Raw genomic sequence first — 16791 nt, 5'->3', positions numbered from 1 at the left:
GCCACTGCTGACTGCTGACTGTCCTCCGAAGCCTTCTGCTCCCTTGCCGCCAGTGTCTCTGTGTCCCACCTTTTGCGGACCCCTTGTCCTGTTGTTCTGACTTTTGTCACCTAGGCTTTGGGGCAGTGACTTAACCACACTTGTCCTAGTGCCTAGGGTCACAATTCACCAAGACAGAGGACTCTATAACCAGGCAAAGCTGGCTGCAGGACCTGCTGCCATGGGTCCCCTAGATAAAGCCTAGAATGGGCATAGATTTGGGTGTTTCCCCCCGCTGCACTTCTCCTAGACATAGTTTTAACTTGTTTCACTGTTGGGATTAGGAGCAAAAAGAAGGTGGATGGAAGCTGCAGAAAGAACAGAGAGTGTCACTATTGGGTCTGATGGGTAGGTGGGACAAATCCTCATGTCTGTCCGTCCGTCTGTCTGCCCATCCATCCGTCCATCCACCCACCCAGGCAGATTAGCCAGATGGGCAGGCAGCCCTCAGCCAGGGCCAAGAATAATGGGCGTGTTTGTTCCCAGAGTCTGGCTGGCTAGTCACTTATCAGGGAAGTAGGTCAAAGGGAAAAGAAAAGAGGTCCTGTGGGGGAGTCAGCTCTGCAGCCTTGATTGGCATTGACTTTGCAAACAGAAGGCAGCTGCTGTTCTTAGCCATGGACTGTGAATTTTTAATAGCAAGAAAATCTGATCGGACAGTCTGGAGACTGTGTGGCCAGCCTGCATGCTATCCTGTTGTGTTTCTGTGTTACCAGGTGTAACTGTATCAGAAGCACACACTTTCTCAGTGTCCCATGAGACCAGCTCTGACAGTTGATACTTTTGTGTAACTGCCACCCAGCTAGGGAGGGTTTTCATCACCCAGAAAATGCCCCAAGGCCCCCCCCCATCCGACTCTGATTTCTTTTCTTTTGTGTGTTTGAGTCCTTTGCCTGCATGTTTGTCTGTGTACCACATGCATGCCTGGTACCTAAGGAATTGGTAAGCCATGTGATTGTTGGGTATCAAACCCGGGCCCTGTGCAAGAATAGTGCTCTTAACCCCTGGGCTAACTCTCAGCTTCTTCATCTCACTATAAGGCAGGTAGCTCCCTGCTGCTCTGAGGTAGGCCCATACCACATTCTTAGAATGGTAAACTTTCCCTGGGGTCTGGGCATAGCTGGCACAGTGCCAGCTACCACTTAGTGCTTCCTGGCTGTGGTGACCAGCGTGACACAGACTGACTTGTGCTGTGATCACTTGCTTCAGTCTGACTCCTGTCCCCCTCTCTCCGGTAGCCCAAGTCCAGCCTGAAGTCCTTCTGGTGCACTCTTGGGTTTTGGAGAAAAGTTTTGGGTTTACAGGGTCCTGACCCTGCAGTGACCCCTAGACTCCCAGAGAAAGCGCCAGTCCCCCCTGCTTTTTCTGGCATGAGACTCCCTGGACTTGTGGTTGCCAGCAATTAGAAGGAACCTTGCCAGGCCCAAAGTACTCAGCTGACACTTGGGCCCCCCGCTTGTCTTCAGAGAAGCGTTTAGGTTCCAGCTCCTAGCCTCCAATCCTTGTTTACCCTGTACCTCCCGTTCCCTGGAAATGGATGGTTAGTTCCTTCTGGCCCTGCTGCCTGGCCCCTCTTCCTGTGCCTGGTTAGCCATTGCTCCAGGCCTCCCTCCAGGACCTGCTTTGATGCCAGGTTTCCTTGGCTCTACTGTAGGCCCTGTGAGGGATGGCCTTAGGTTCTGCTCCCAACTCTGCTACGAAGGACAAATGTATTCGCCTCTCTCACTTCAGCTTCCTACTGGACCAGGGTCAGGGGCTAGGAATTGGGATACGTTGTTAAATGCAGTGGCAAGAGCTGAGGTTCTCTGGTATCCCTGGGCTCTGTAGCAGCTAGCTGGGATGCATCAGGTGGGACCTTGCCTGTTCTCTCTGGACCACTCTCAGGAACATGGTGGGTGTTGGAGTGTGTGGGTTCTGGCCTCAATTCTTTCTTTGTGGCTGTGAAGTCTGGGTTCTTTTACTTTATCCACTTGGGAATGTCACCTGCGATCCCAGCTCTGAACTTGTAAGCTGTATTTTATTTTATTTATTTTAGTTTTATGAGATCAGGTTGACCTTCAGTTTGTGATGATTTTCCTGCTTCTGCCTTCCAAGAGCTAGGACTGCAGATATTTACCACATGGTTGCTTTAAATCATGTGGGCTGTGGATAGTCAACACTGGCCTAAGGAGAAAAGGGTGTCTTCATATAGCTCAGTGTATTAGACTCTTCTGACCCTGGCCAGCCACCAAGGGATGACAGTAGTGTATTCCCGGGGTGGAGACTGCTGCCACAGCTCTCAGCCCTACCTTCCTTCTCCCCTCCTGGAGCTGCTTGGGAAATCTTTGGACTGGCTTTGCTTCCCAGGTGGGGACTGTGCACAAAAGTGAGCGCATGCTCACAGCTGCCAATGGGACTGTGGCTTCTGTCTCATGGTTTCTGTCCACCCTGCCTGGGGCTGCCTTCTGCAGAGTCTCCTGATGCAGAGGGCACAGCTGTCCATTAAGCTGTAGCCAGCTCTAGGAGCCGCAGGACTGCATGTGACCAGCAGTAAAAATAACTACACTGGGGCTAGAGGGCAAGCACGTGTTGTATTCTATTGGAGGACGTGAGTTCAGTTCCCAGCACCTCTGGCAGCTCTAGGGTGTCTGACCTCTGCAGGCAGCTGCACTCATATTCTTTCTCACACACACACACACACACGCTCACACACACACACACACACACACATACCCATACATACGTGCGTGTGCACACACACCCCAAAACTTACAAAGAAAACAAAAAAAGGACACCTACTGTGTTCCTAGACCCAGAAAGACTGGCTTTTTGGAAGAACTGAACCTTGTAACTGAAGCAGTATGTATTAGGCACTTTGTTTGTAACCTGACAAAAGCACTTTGAGAAGGGTTTATTTTGGCTCACAGTTGGAGCGCACAGTCCATCATGGCGGGAAGGATGGCAGCAGGGCTGTGAGGTCACTGATCATATTGCAGTCAGGGAGCAGCGTGAGGTGAGTGCTGGAGCCTAGTGTACTGAGATCTCAGCCCGTGGGTGTGTGCTGCCTACCTTCAGGGTGACCTTCTCAGCTAGACCTCTCTGGAAACACAGCACACAGAGGTGTGTCTCCCAGGTGATTCCAAGTCCTGTCAAGCTGAGCATGAAGACCGTTGCATGGCGCCCTTCTGCAGCTAACTCACCTTTATAGCCTTTATAGTCTCCCCACCCTCTGCCTCAACCCTAATTTGCCCAGTAAAGCCATACTTGATGTGTCACCTCTGACCTCCATGAGGGTCTCCAGGGGGTGTATTATTGCTGTAGGGAACGGGGGTCTGTGCTGGGGCTAAAATCAGGGCTTTGCCATAGACTCTCTAGCCTTGATGGGGGACTGTCCGCACTTTAGTCCGGATCCGCTCCAGTAGCTTGCTCAAGATGCTCAGTAGAGAATGTACTTGGGCACTGACATGGGGCTGCTTTCCTTCAAGCTTATGGTGACCGGACAGTACTGCTGGTGTGAGACCCTCTCAGTGGCCCGAGGGTCATGGTAGAGAGGGAAAGCGGACATATAGGTGAGAACCAATGAGGAACTGTCACTGGGAAATGGAAGAGGAGGGGGTCCATCTGCAAGAGGCCTAAGATTGCCTTTGCTTTTCTTCTCTCTGGTCACTCTGTGCTCCTGGGCAGCAAGTGACTTAGTTGAGAGCTATGCATTCAGCCCAGAGCTCAGGCCTGGTGTCTGCTGGGCCATTCCCGATGAGCTAAAACTTCCTGTGCTTACTTGTGGGGCTCCTTAGGGTGAGCCATACAGGCAGGCAGTCACTTGGGTCTTGGGGTTATAAGCATAGCCCAAGACAGGCCCGGCCACTTCCTTTGGGTCTGTGACCCTGTGGTCATTAGCAGGGTTTCCCAGGCCAAGGTACTGGGCTGCGGTCTTGGCATTTGTCTAACCACTTACCCCCCAGGGGGCAGAGGAGAAACTTAATCAATTGCTAAAAAACAAAAAGAATCTGGCTACCAGCCAGATGGGAAGCCACAGGGCTGGCTGTTTTCGGCCTTTCAGACAGCAGAGTGAATGGAGACCCACGCAGCCTCAGGCCTAGGCCGTAAGGAAGCAGCAGCTCGTGCCTGCTGGGAGGGCAGCTGAGGAGACCGGGACAGAGGAGGGCTGGACCGCAGCTGCCCTCAGATCTCAGCTTTCTATCTTGATGAGAAAGAAGTTGGCAGGGCAGAGCCACAGGGGTCATGGATGCCTCCCAGACTGTGTGGAGCCTCACTGAGGGGCCACGGCCCTTTAGGGGCAGCCTATGACCTTGGAATTGTGGTGAACTGTGTGGGAGGGTTGGCTGTGAGGTGACCAGGGTTCTGCCTGGGGAATCGGCCTTCTCTTTTGTATTAATTGGGTCTTGCATCCCCAAGATGAATTGTTATTTTGCTTGTAGAGAGAAAAGGCCCCGGAGAAATGAGCTTTTCAGTTCCCACATGTCCAGTGGTTGTCCCAGGCTTCAGCAAAGGCCCCTGAAGACCATGGGGTCACACTTTTAGATTGTGGATGTGATTTTTGGCCCCATCCTGCCTTTCACCTTGTTCTTCCTTTCATATTGAGACCCCATCAGTTATAGCCACCTGTTCCCAGCCCTGGCTCCAGGACTTTGCTTTCTTAAGTGGTTCCATGGAAAAAAGCCTTGCATCCCTCCTAGACGGAGACCCCTCCCAAGATCTACCTGACCCCAGTTCAGAAGCCTTTTTTTTTCCATATAAGGAAAAGTTTGTTTACCACAGAAAGGAAACCATTAATATAAACCGGGAAGACGATTTATAAAGTATTATCTATGTGTATGAGTGTTTTTCCTACATGTGTGTGTACCATATGTATGTCTGATACCTTCAGAAACCAGAAGAGGGTGTCTGATCCCCTGGAACTGGAGCTACAGGTGTTTGTGAGCCACCATGTGGGTGCTGGGAATTGAATCCACGTCTTCTGCAAGAGCAGCTGGTGCTTTTAACTGCTGAGAGTCTCTCCAGCCTGGTAAACAGGAACATTTAAATGATCCATAGTGGCCGGGCAGTGGTGGCGCAGGCCTTTAATCCCAGCACTCGGGAGGCAGAGGCAGGCAGATCTCTGGGAGTTCGAGGCCAGCCTGGTCTACAAGAGCTAGTTCCGGGACGGGCATCAAAGCTACAGAGAAACCCTGCCTCAAAAAACCCCCCCAAAAAAAAAAGATCCATAGTTCTGCCGCCTGAATGAAGCTGCTTGAAACAGCCCCATATTTCTACTTTTTCTCTAAAAAGTTTTTATTGGGTATTTATTTATTGTTTTATTTGTACGTGTGTACATGTGCCGTGGTGTGTATGTGGAAGTCAGACGACGACGACTCAGAGGAGTTGGTTCTTGCTACCACGTGGGTCCTGGAGATTGTACTAGGTCACCAGGCTTGGTGGCAGGCACCTTCATCCACTGAGCCATCTGGCTGGCGTGGTTCCCACCTCTTCCATGTGTGTATATTCAAGTCCAAGTGCACATTTGTTCACCATGTATGCAGACTCATCTCACTCCTTACAGTCCAAGAGTGTTTCCTGATCCATAGAGAGCCTCTGTGACATCCGCGATTTAAAATTAACCTCTCCCTCCCTCTCTCCCTACCTCTCTCCTTTCTTTCCCTCCTTCTTCCCTTCCCCTCTTTCTTCTTGTATATTATGGAATATCTAGAGCAGTGGTTCTCAACCTTCCTAATGCTGTGACCCTTCAATATAGTTCTTCATGTTGCTGTGACCCCTAACCATAAAATTATTTCCATTGTTACTTCATAACTGTAATTTTGCTGTTATAAATCATAATGTAAATATCTGATATGAAGGATTTTGATATGCGACCCCTGTGAAAGGATCATTTGATCACCGAATGGGTCTCAGTCCACAGATTGAGAACCACCAGTCTAGACTGCTCACAGGTTCTCCTTTTTTCTTTTTCTTTTTTTTTGGGGGGGGGGGCAGGGTTTCTCTGTATAACCCTGACTGTCCTGGAACTTATTCTGTATATCAGGCTGGCCTCAAACTCACAGAGAACTGTCTGACTTTGCCTCCTGAGTACTGGGATTAAGGATGTGCTCCATATCACTGGCCAGGTTCTCCTCTTTGGTGTTGGGTTTTGCTGTCATCCTGAGCTGTGGTGACTGTGTGTGGGTCTGTGTGTACTGCAGCTTCTATCCCCAGGCTCTGAGCTGTGCTCAGAGGGGCAGCAGGTCCTGTCTGCTGTCCAGAAAGCCTGAGTGGCTGTGACACTTGCAGAGGCTACAGCACACTAGACTTTATAGGCTTTCCTACCGCTCAGCCAGTGTGTTGCCGGAAGTTACTTGTTTTCATGGTTATTGACTGTGCTTTCCTTTCCTTCCTCCCTTCTCTTCCCCTTCCCTTTCTATTTCCCGCTCCCTTTTTGCTCCCTCCCTCCTTCCCTCCCTCCCTTCCTTCCCATCTTTGCTCTTGTTAAAAGATTTTATGTGTATGAATGTTTGCCTGCATGTATGTGCCCTGTGTGTGCAGTGATGATGGAGGCCAGAAGACAGCATCGGGACCCCTGGAACTGGAGTTACTGGTCATTGTGATCTGCCATGTGGGTTCTGGGAACAGAGCACAGACCAACAAGAGTTCATAACTGCTGAACCAGCTCTCCAGCCTCGATTTTATCTTATGTTTTATTGTATGTGGATGTGCCCATGTATACCACAGTACCCATGAGACAGCTTTGTTCTCTCCTTCCACATTTGCACGGGGTCCAGGAATTGAATTCAGGTCTTTATGCTTGCTTATTAAGAGCTTTTTACCCAGTGTGCCATCTCGCCCCAATTCTTACTTCTTTTACAAGGGTTAATGCTCCCCAGCCACAAACCACAGGGCTCGCTCAAGGTTTCCCTACAGCTTGAGGGCTCAGGTTATTTGCTTTTTTACACAGATAACAAGAAAATCAGAAGTATGCTCTGTGACACACGGGATGATAACAAAGTTCATGCAGTAGTGTTCATAAATGAGATTCTGTTTGTGCGCAGCTGTGAGCTCTCACTTCAGTGCTGCCCGTGACTAGACTCTTTCCTGGAGATGTTTGCCCTCCCTGGTCCCTAATGGGAACTATTTGCCAGTCTTGTTAGAGAACCCCAGGTCAGCCCTGTGGCCCTTCGAGCTTGTTTCCTTATTTTTTTTTTTTTAATTTTCGAGACAGAGTTTCTCTTTGCAGTTTTGTAGTTCTTGTCCTGGAACTAGCTTTTGTAGACCAGGCTGGCCTCGAACTCACAAAGATCCTCCTGTCTGCCTCCCGAGTGCTGGGATTAAAGGCTTGCACCACCACCGCCCTGCTTAGCTTGTTTCCTTCTAGGCTTTTATTTGAGGGTGGCAGTCTGTCCTGCTGTCTGTGTCTGTGTCTGTGGTTGGAATGCTTTTGCATGCACAGCGTGCTGTTTGCTTATGGCTTCCTTAAGGACAGGCTGGGTTTGGAGTTGCCTGGTGCCCTGTGTGTGGCGGGTCCTCAGCAGAGTGTGGCCCAAGGGATTCGCCTCTCTCCCCCATAGCGCACATGCTGGCCTCTGAGCTCAGCTTATACTTAACTGCTGTGCTGCCCACCCCTGCTTCCGAGTGATCACTGTGCCTTTGTCCAGCTGTCCCTTCTGCTTGGGTTCCTTCTGAAGCTTCCTACCACAGCACCTATGTGTGACCTAGTTTGTACGCCATGCCTCTTTTGAGGTAATCCAATGAAGCTGAAGCACCGTGCAGATGGTGGTCCACAGAGCACGTCCACTTAGGAGGAGGGCCATAGAGACACACAAGGGCAGTCAGCTGTGTGAAGCCGGAGGCAGGAATCAGAGTGATTGGCAGTGAACCAAGGAACGCCAAGCATTTCCGGCAACACCAAGAGCTGAGGGAGGCAGGAAGGACCCTCCCTTGGAGCCCAGGGAGAGAGTTGGCCCTGCTGCACCTGACTCCTGACTTCTGAACTCGTTAAAATGACGGGTTAGGGTGTGAAGGCTGTACCCTGTGTCTGGCACCTGGCCTGCAGTGGGAATGCTCCCTCCTGTGTCCTGTGTGTTCCTGGAGGAAGTCGAGAAGCCAGGTGTCCACACAGTAGGTCTAGGGTTGTCAGTGCCTACTACAGAGAGAGGAAGGTTTCACTTTCAGGAAAGGGCCTTGCCACCAGTCTTCACCACCTGTGGAGAAAGAAAGATAATTGTAAAAAACAAGTCTTTGCTCAAACTTTCCGTTTCTAAATGGTTTGCTTCCTTGATGTCTAAACAAATATCATTTGCTGGTTCTGCAGGCACCAAGCAGTAGGCGCGCCTCTTCTTTATGGCTGGCGCTGTTTGTTGTCCACCTGGCCTGCCCCAGGCCTGCAGCACCAGGGTTTTTGTTATGACCTCACTTTAAAAGACCCTTCTCAGAGGCCAGCCATGGGCACCGGCCTTGGCAAACATTGGTGGGAGGCTCCTCTGCGGCTGCCCTTTGCTGGCCTGACCTTGGCCAGAGCCCTGGAAGTCTGTGTACTGAGCCCAGCCCTCACACCTTGGGTACATGGCTGAGATGTGGCCCTGTCTCAGGCATCCTGTTGTGGTTTCTGTATTTTTCTTGGCAGAACTAAAAATGCCTCAAATTGCTGTGCAGCCATGGAGTTCCAGAGGACCTCCTGCTCATCATGATGGAGTCACTAACAGCCTCAGGGTTAGCTCCGCAATGAATTACTGCTGCAGTCGCCAAGACTTAATTCACAGTCTTTCTCGGGTGACTGGGAGGCGGCCTTGTTCCTGGGTGTGCTCTTAGACCTTATATTTACTTAACTCGCAGAGGGCTAGGGCCCGTGTGGAGTCCTTGGGGCATTCTGCTGGACTCTTTCCTGGGATGGCAGAGGCTCCTGAGCCAGAGAGCAGCCTCTCAGGCCTCCACAGCCCCTCTCCTCTCCTTCCCCACTCCCTTGCTGTATTTCATGGCTACAGTTTGAGATTGTTGATACTTTCTTGATCTTGTTCTCTTTGTGGTCTCTGCTCTGTGACCCTGGGAGTGTGAAAGGGCTCATGAGTCTGTTTTTCCCATCTCTTCCTTTGCTATAGTGGGTCTAGGCTGATGTTAAAGTAGTTAGCTACCCATAGATACTGGTGGTGTGACCAAATTGGTTGCTTCTGACAAGTTTCTTGCACCCACTCCTCAGGTGGCCCAAGAGATCTTCCCACTTGCTGCTGCGCGGCCCTTGAGCCAGGAACTTGGCCCCTCTCTGTACCAGGTTTCTCAACCATACATACTTCATGGCAGAGTCACACCTAATGTGAAGATGGTCCTCATATAGGTGGCTGCATTAGGATTGCGGGGACAGGGTTAGCAAAACAGGTTCGAATGTGGTATTGGGAACAAGTGTCAGTTTCCACGGGGGATCATTGATTCTGAAGTGTTCCATGGGAGCACTGTGAATCCAGGGGACAGTTGCTGCACATTGTCCCTTACAGAGGCTCTGACAGTTAGGGCCGTTCCTGGCCCTTCTTGGGCATCTTTTATAAGCAGACCTCTCTTATCCATCGAGTTGATATCTGGCTCAGTGTTAGAGCCAGAAAGTGACTCAAGGGCCACCTGGCCAGTGAAGAAATAAGCCCAGAGACTGGACCCTGCCAGATGCTCACACCAGGTAGGTTCTGCTCCAGGACTGTGTCTCCATGCAGGTTTGACCCCTGTTCATTGCAGGAAAGAGCTCATACCAGTCCCCATGATTTTTGGGTTGGGTACCCTGCCAGGCTGTCCACAGAGGCCCAAAAGATCAGAAGGTGGTGTGTGACCTGGGCTGTGAAGGACATGTCAGCAGTTAGCAGATCATGTGGGAATGGAGCCCAGAGGAGGACAATCAGTTGAGATTCCAAGTTACGCTTTCCTTCCTTCCCAACACGGACCTTTCTTAGGCAGCTGGAATTTGGGCCAAGGGTCTCTGTGGCTGTTGGGCTTTAAGGACTCCCACAAGTGCTACTTCGCCTCACTTCTTTACCTGGTGCCTCAATTTCCCCAGCCCTGTGTAGGAAGTTGTTGTATTTACTCCCTTTAATGAAGGAATCAAAGCAGGTATCCTGACCCTGAGGGACCTTGAGCCAGCCAGGATGGGTACAGGCAGCCCTCTGCTATTTGACAGCAACATGGTCAGACGTGACTGATACCGGACTGTTGGCTTGGGGACTGGCGTGTGAAGGAGGTCCCAGCTGTTGTCACTGCTGCAAAATGCTTCTTAACTGTAGGCGCATGGCCCTGTGCTGCTGGAAGTCATCTTTGGCCCTAACGTTCTTGGTTCTGTGGATACTAGAGAACAGTACGGGCTGGAAGGAATGACTGGCTGTGATACATGGGAGGGAGCTATACGCTGACCCAAGTAGCATCGGGAGGCATTTGTGTCATGGTTGAGGTCATGCTTGGGTCCACAAGTCTGCATGAGGCTCTGTGGGCATCTCTCTGAGATGCTTTGCTGGAGGGTTGAAACAGAAGCAGATGCCCACACTGCTCTGTACTAGGTGCTGGGGTGCCCAGGTCATTCCTTTTCTCAGGTCTGTGTCCTAAGACCCCCCCCCCCCCCACATAGTATCTCACTATGTAGCCCTGGCTGTCCTGTCCTGGAACGCACTGTGTAGACCAAGCTGACCTGGAGCTCACAGAGATCCACTTACCTCTGCCTTCTAAGTGCTGTGATTAAAGGTGTTCACTACCACTACAACCCTTTTACTAGTGAGTCTTAAAAAATTACTATTACTTTTTTAATGTGCATTAGTGTTTTTCCTCCATGCATATCTGTGTGAGTGTCAGAATCCCTGGAACTGGACTTACAGACAGTTGTAAGCTTCTATGTGGTTGCTGGGAGTTGAACCCAGGTCCTCTGGAAGAGTAGTCAATGCTCTGAGCCATCTTTCCAGCCTTTGTATTGACTCTTTTTTTTAAAATTCATTTATTCTTACTTTATGTGCATTGATGTTTTGCCTGCACGTATGTCTGCATGAGGGGGACAGATCTTAGAGTTACAGACAGTTGTGAGCTGCCATGTGGGTGCTGGGAATTGAACCCAGATCTTCTGCAAGAGCAGTCAGTGCTCTTAACCTCTGAGCTATCTCTCCAACTTCCCTCCTCGTTGTATTGACTCTTAAGGTGTGGTTTCAACTCAGGCCCTGGGGATTGAAGCATGTGCGGCATGCTGTCGGTTCAGAAGAGACTCTAGCAGCCACTTGACCCCCAAGCCTAGCTGTAAGATCTGAGCCTCACCAAGTAGCCAGATTGGTTAGGGATGGTATTCCTGGGGCTGCAGAGCCTGGCATTAGCTCACATCAGGAAGGAGATTTGTGAGGGCACTCCTAATATACCTGAGGCTCTCTGCATGGAGCCCAAGGCCACAAAGTGTAAGCAGCAGCTAGGGAGACCTGGGTTCCACAGGTTCTCGTGTCTAGTGCTGAGCTGACTTTGACAGCTCACAGTGGCCCTGAGATAATCCTGGAAGTGTGTTCCTTGCCTGTCTCCTGCAGCAGCCCCATCTATAGACCTTGCTCTGCAGAGGCCACAGTGGGAGGAACTTGTGGGGCTGAGCTGGGCTCGGGGAGGCAATGCCTGGTTCTGGGACTGCCTTTCGTTTCTCCCTCAGTTGCCAGGTGTGTTGAGTGGGCTTACTTCTGTGACAGTGCTTGTGCAGCGGGTGTCCAAGGCCATACCTGCACTTCAGAGCCAGGCTCCCTCCACCCCAGCACTATGTATGTCAGAACTGGGTGCAGGTGACTTGATACAGATTCCTGTCCCTGGCTGGGAACTGGGTGCCTGAACAAGACGGGGCGCCTGCTGGAAGCTGTGTAGGTGGATAGAAGAGAATAGGACTGTAGGACTGGCAATTCAGGTCTGGAGCCCTGTGCTTCCAGTAGGGGTTTTTTTTTTTTTTTTTACAGAGGCAGACTTGTGGTCAGGAGAGGGACTAGAGGGCTGGCAAAAACAGCTCTCACACTGGTGGAAGGCAGATGGCCTGCCTAGAGGGCTTCAGGCTGACTATTCAACCTCTCAGTTCTTCTGCATTATCTTCTGTAAGACAGAAGCCCCCCAGTTGCTATTGTGGTCTGGGGGCCTAGCTGGCCCCACTGGAAGTCCAGGCTCTTATGCTGCCTCAGCCACAGCGACTGACCTCTGACCTCACTGCTTATGTTGCCACAGGGGCTGAGGAAGTGCTGCTGCTGGCCCGGAGGACGGACCTGAGAAGGATCTCTCTGGATACGCCTGACTTCACAGACATAGTGCTGCAGGTGGGCGACATCCGGCATGCCATTGCCATCGACTATGACCCGCTGGAGGGCTACGTGTACTGGACAGATGATGAGGTGCGGGCTATCCGCAGGGCGTATCTGGATGGGTCAGGCGCACAGACACTTGTGAACACTGAAATCAATGACCCCGATGGCATTGCTGTGGACTGGGTCGCCCGGAACCTCTACTGGACAGATACAGGCACTGACCGAATTGAAGTGACTCGCCTCAATGGCACCTCCCGAAAGATCCTGGTATCTGAGGACCTGGATGAACCTCGGGCCATTGTGTTGCACCCTGTGATGGGGTAAGGCTGGGACTGCAGGTGGGCTATGGGGTGTTCCCTTCTACCCCAGTCCCCCTGAGATGCGCTTGCTAATATGCAGAGTTCTGAGTCGGTGAGCGGAGTGAGTTTGAAAAGAACATTTCTTGGACGAGCTCCCAGTGCTGCTGATGCAGCTGCTCCTTGACTTTGAGAGCTTGGGCATGGGCCATCAGGTAGTGGGTGAGAAACCCTGGAGGGCTGGGTGAAGGTTTGGTTGGTAAGAGTCTTACCTCGTAAGCATAAGGACCCAAGTTGGTCCCTAGAATCCACATTAAAAAACAAAAAACCCCAGGGGACTGGGATACAGCTCAGAGGATTGTTCAGCAGGTAAATGCTTGCTATGCAGATATGAGGGTAAGAGTTTGGACCTCCAGAAACCCATGTAAACGTCTGGTGGACATGGCTAGGGCAGAGCCTCTGAGACTCCAGCGTCTGTGCATGGTGGGGAAGGGGATTCCTGAGCGAGAACGTTAACCAAGCAGACCTTGATGGGGAGGGTGCTGTGGAGCTCTGATGTTGGGGTGGAGCCAGGGAGAGTCTACTTAGTGCAGGGCGTGAACCTGTCTAACAGTCGGGCTGGTCTAGCGTGGTGACTGTGGGCTTCTGATCGCTGTGAGCGCCAAGTGTGTTTTCCCCTTTCATGGTGAGGAACCAGAGCATAGCAGATCCTGCAGATGCCTACAGGTTCTGGTGCCAGAGCTGGATCCTGTCTATCTGTGGGGCCTTGTAAGTCAGAGAGGATGGAGGGGTTATGTGTGGAGGCCCAGAGCAGGTGGGTAGCAGGGCCTTGGGGCCAGCGACCGATGATGGAGTGTGGGGGAAGGTTCGAGGCTGAAGTAGTCCTTCAGTGACCCTGGGCCCAGTAATTGGCAGAAGAATTTGCTCTGTGGTAGTGACCAAAGCACAGTGTTGTTCCCAAAGAGGATGGATACAGGGAGCAGTGGGGTAACTGGATCTCTCGGGGTGAGGAAGCAGGGGTCTGGTGGTGGTCGGCTCAGATGATGGGTCAGGAGCTTAGGATCTACTCCAGTATACCACAATGAACTCAGTGAGGTCACAGTCCCATGGGTCACAGTGTTCTCCTATGTGAACTGAGCGGGAAGCAGATGCCAGGGTCTTTACCCACCTGTGACATCTGAGCCAAAGGATCCAGGGAAATGGGACAGCCAGTGACGTGTGTATGATCCCAGGTCTAGGGAATAGTATTTCAGACAGGGGGACCAGGAGGATGGTCAGAGGTGGCAGGAGACAAAGCTGTATTCTCAGACCAGAGTGGCCTGGATTTTGTTGCATTAAAACTTCTGTCCTCACTAGGTAGTGATGTTGCATGCCTTTAATCCCAGCACTCAGGAGGCAGGGGCAGGCAGATCTCTCTGAACAGGCAGATCTCAAGGCCTGCCTGGTCTATAGAACTAGTTCTAAAACAGCCAAGGTTACACAAAGAACCCTGTCTCAAAAAACCAAAAATCAAAACAAAACAAAACAAAACAAAAAAACAAAACCAAAAAAACTCTGCCCTCTGCTGCCCTTCAGCCTTTTCCTTGGGTTGAGCACACGTCTCCCATCCTGAGTATATGGAGCTTTGCTACCATTTATAGAAGGCTTCCCGCTGCCCTCCTTCCTGATGTTCTGGCCTCTAGCAAATAGGTCACGGATAAGGCTGCCCCAGGCCCTCTGCAGGGTCACTTCCAGAGCTCTCCTATGGGAGGAAACGGAACCTGCCGCCCCTGGGAGCCCAGTACCGCCCTGTGCTGTGGGGGTGTCCTGATGTTCCCACCGAGCTTAGGCTGTGTTGGCCAGCAGTCTGGGGGAGGTGTGGCCCTCAGAATTGGGGTGCAGCAGGGACAGAACAGACACCACCATGGTCATTTGCTTTTTCTCTAGCCTCATGTACTGGACAGATTGGGGGGAGAACCCCAAAATCGAATGTGCCAACCTGGATGGGCGAGATCGGCATGTCCTGGTGAACACCTCCCTTGGGTGGCCCAATGGATTGGCTCTGGATCTGCAGGAGGGCAAGCTGTACTGGGGGGATGCCAAGACTGATAAAATCGAGGTGAGTGAAGCCTATGGGGTGAAGGTGTGCCTGAGGACGCATACTCCATATAGGATAGCATGTGACCAGACTCTTCTTTGTTGTTCCTGAGCTCGAAGTTTCATGCAGAGGAAAAGCCTGGACACCCTGCAACCCGTCCCATGTGTTTGCCATAGATATCAGTAGATAGCTTTGTCCTGCTATGTGGCTGAATGGAATCTGCAAAGAAATAACTTATGGTGGGTTTGGTTTGTGGCTCAGTTGGTAGAGTGTTTACCCAGCATGTGCAGAACCCTGGGTTCAATTCCCAGCACCGCACACATGGGGCATGGCAGCATGTATCTATATCTGAGCTCTCAGGAGGTGGAGGCAGGAGGCTCAGGAGTTCAGGTCATCCTTTACTGCACAGTGAGTTTGAGCTCCTGGGATATTAGAGACCTGTCAAAAATATAAATAAATAAAACCAAACCAAAATGGCTGTGGTTGCACATGTCTTTAATTCCAGCACGTGGAAAGCAGAGGCAGATGGGTGGATCTCTGTGAGAGTGAGACCAGCCTAGTCTATATAGTGAGTTCCAGGCTAGCTAGGGAGGATAGTGAGTCCATTTCAAAAACAAAATGTTTATGGGGCTGGGGGCTGGCTGATGTGATGGTTCACTGGGGAAAGTAGCTGCTGCCAGGCCTGACCGTATGAGTTCCATTCTTGGAACCCACGTGCAGGAGGAAGAGAACCGACTTCTGCAAGTTGTGTCTTGACCTCCACATATGATCTTTGCCACGCGTGTCCTCCCTGCCTCACACACACAAAGTAAAAAAAGTCTTAAAAGTTAAATATGCAAGTGCTTAAAAAATGGTTTCTGGTGATTTGTTCTGTCAGTCTAAGGAGGTCTGTGCTGGCTTCGAAGGAGGAGGCAGGAGGATTGGTATAAATTTGAGGTCAACCTGAGTTACATGGTGAACCCTAGGTCTGCTTGGGCTACAAAGTGGAACCCTGTCTCAAAACAAAACAACCAGAAATGCTGGTCATCTGTAGTGTGGTGTTTTACTTTTTTGGCTTTTTAGTCTTTTTTGAGGGGCCCGCCACCCAGCTCCCGAATAAATTCACTCACAGACGCTTATTCTTAGTTATGAATGCCCGGCCTTAGCTTGGCTTGTTCCTTGTCAGCTTTTCTTAAATTATCCTGATGACCTTTCATCTCTGGGCTTTTTCCTTTCCTTCTGTATATCTCACTTTCACTCTTACTCCGTGGCTGGCTGGGTGGCTGGGTGGCCGGGTGGCCGGGTGGCCGGGTGGCCGGGTGGCCGGGTGGCCGGGTGGCCGGGTGGCCGGGTGACCGGGTGGCCGGGTGGCCGGGTGGCCGGGTGGCCGGGTGGCCGGGTGGCCGGGTGGCCGGGTGACCGGGTGGCCGGGTGGCTGGGTGGCCGGGTGGCTGGGTGGCTGGGTGGCTGGCCGGCTGGCCCTGACGTCCTCCTCTCCTTGTCCTCTTGCTCTTCCATGCCTCATTTCTCCTGTTTATCCTCTCTTCCTCTCGGTCTGCCAGCCCTGCGTATCCTTGCTCCTGCCTCGCTCTTCGTTATTCAGCTCTTTATTAGGGCCATCACGTGTTTTAGACAGGCCAAAAAAAACCCCAAAAAAACATATTCACAGCTTTACAGAGTTAAACAAATGCAGCATAAACGAATGTCACACACCTTAAAATAATATTCCCCAACAGTTCTCGGGTGTCCTCCATGCGTCTGAAGATGTAAGGCTGTCCTGGAGCCAGTAGCTGCTCTACTGTGGCGGGCGGCACCACAGCAGCTGGAAATGGGGGGCTGCACAGCTGCACAGCCTCCCAGAGCAGCCGTCTTGCTCATCAATACCTGTGATCACGCAGCACCCCTTGGGGTACTTTGGATGGGTAACCCTGTCAGCATCATAAGCAATTCTTTTACCTTGCTTGGTGCGCCTCTTCGGGGCGGACACTTTCCTGCTTTTTCTGGTATCTTCTTGTGGCTCCTTGTGAGTAGGGGTCATTACCTGTTTATCACCACTGAGGGTACTCTCCTTATGGCTCCTGGAGAGGCCTGGGCTGGGTGGCCTCCAGGAGATGGTAGGAGCTGGAGGAGGCTGTATCTTAAACTTTGTTTCTAGGGGAGCAGG

General features: G+C 51.5%; 1 protein-coding gene across 2 annotated transcripts in view; it reads left to right on the top strand.

Annotated features, from left to right (window-relative positions):
* The window catches only part of Lrp5 (LDL receptor related protein 5), a 108603-nt gene that overhangs the window by 49086 nt on the left and 42726 nt on the right, over nucleotides 1-16791 (top strand). For both annotated transcript variants that reach the window (XM_075972962.1, XM_075972961.1), the window contains exons 6-7: nucleotides 12199-12595; nucleotides 14498-14669. In XM_075972962.1, the coding sequence (XP_075829077.1) occupies nucleotides 12199-12595; nucleotides 14498-14669 (569 nt within the window). The remainder of the gene's footprint in view (nucleotides 1-12198; nucleotides 12596-14497; nucleotides 14670-16791) is intronic.

This window comes from Microtus pennsylvanicus, chromosome 5 (genome assembly GCF_037038515.1).
Source record: "Microtus pennsylvanicus isolate mMicPen1 chromosome 5, mMicPen1.hap1, whole genome shotgun sequence".
Taxonomy (NCBI): Eukaryota; Metazoa; Chordata; class Mammalia; order Rodentia; family Cricetidae; genus Microtus; species Microtus pennsylvanicus.
Note: the sequence above shows the minus strand (reverse complement) of the source record. Positions and strands in the feature narration are given on the sequence as shown.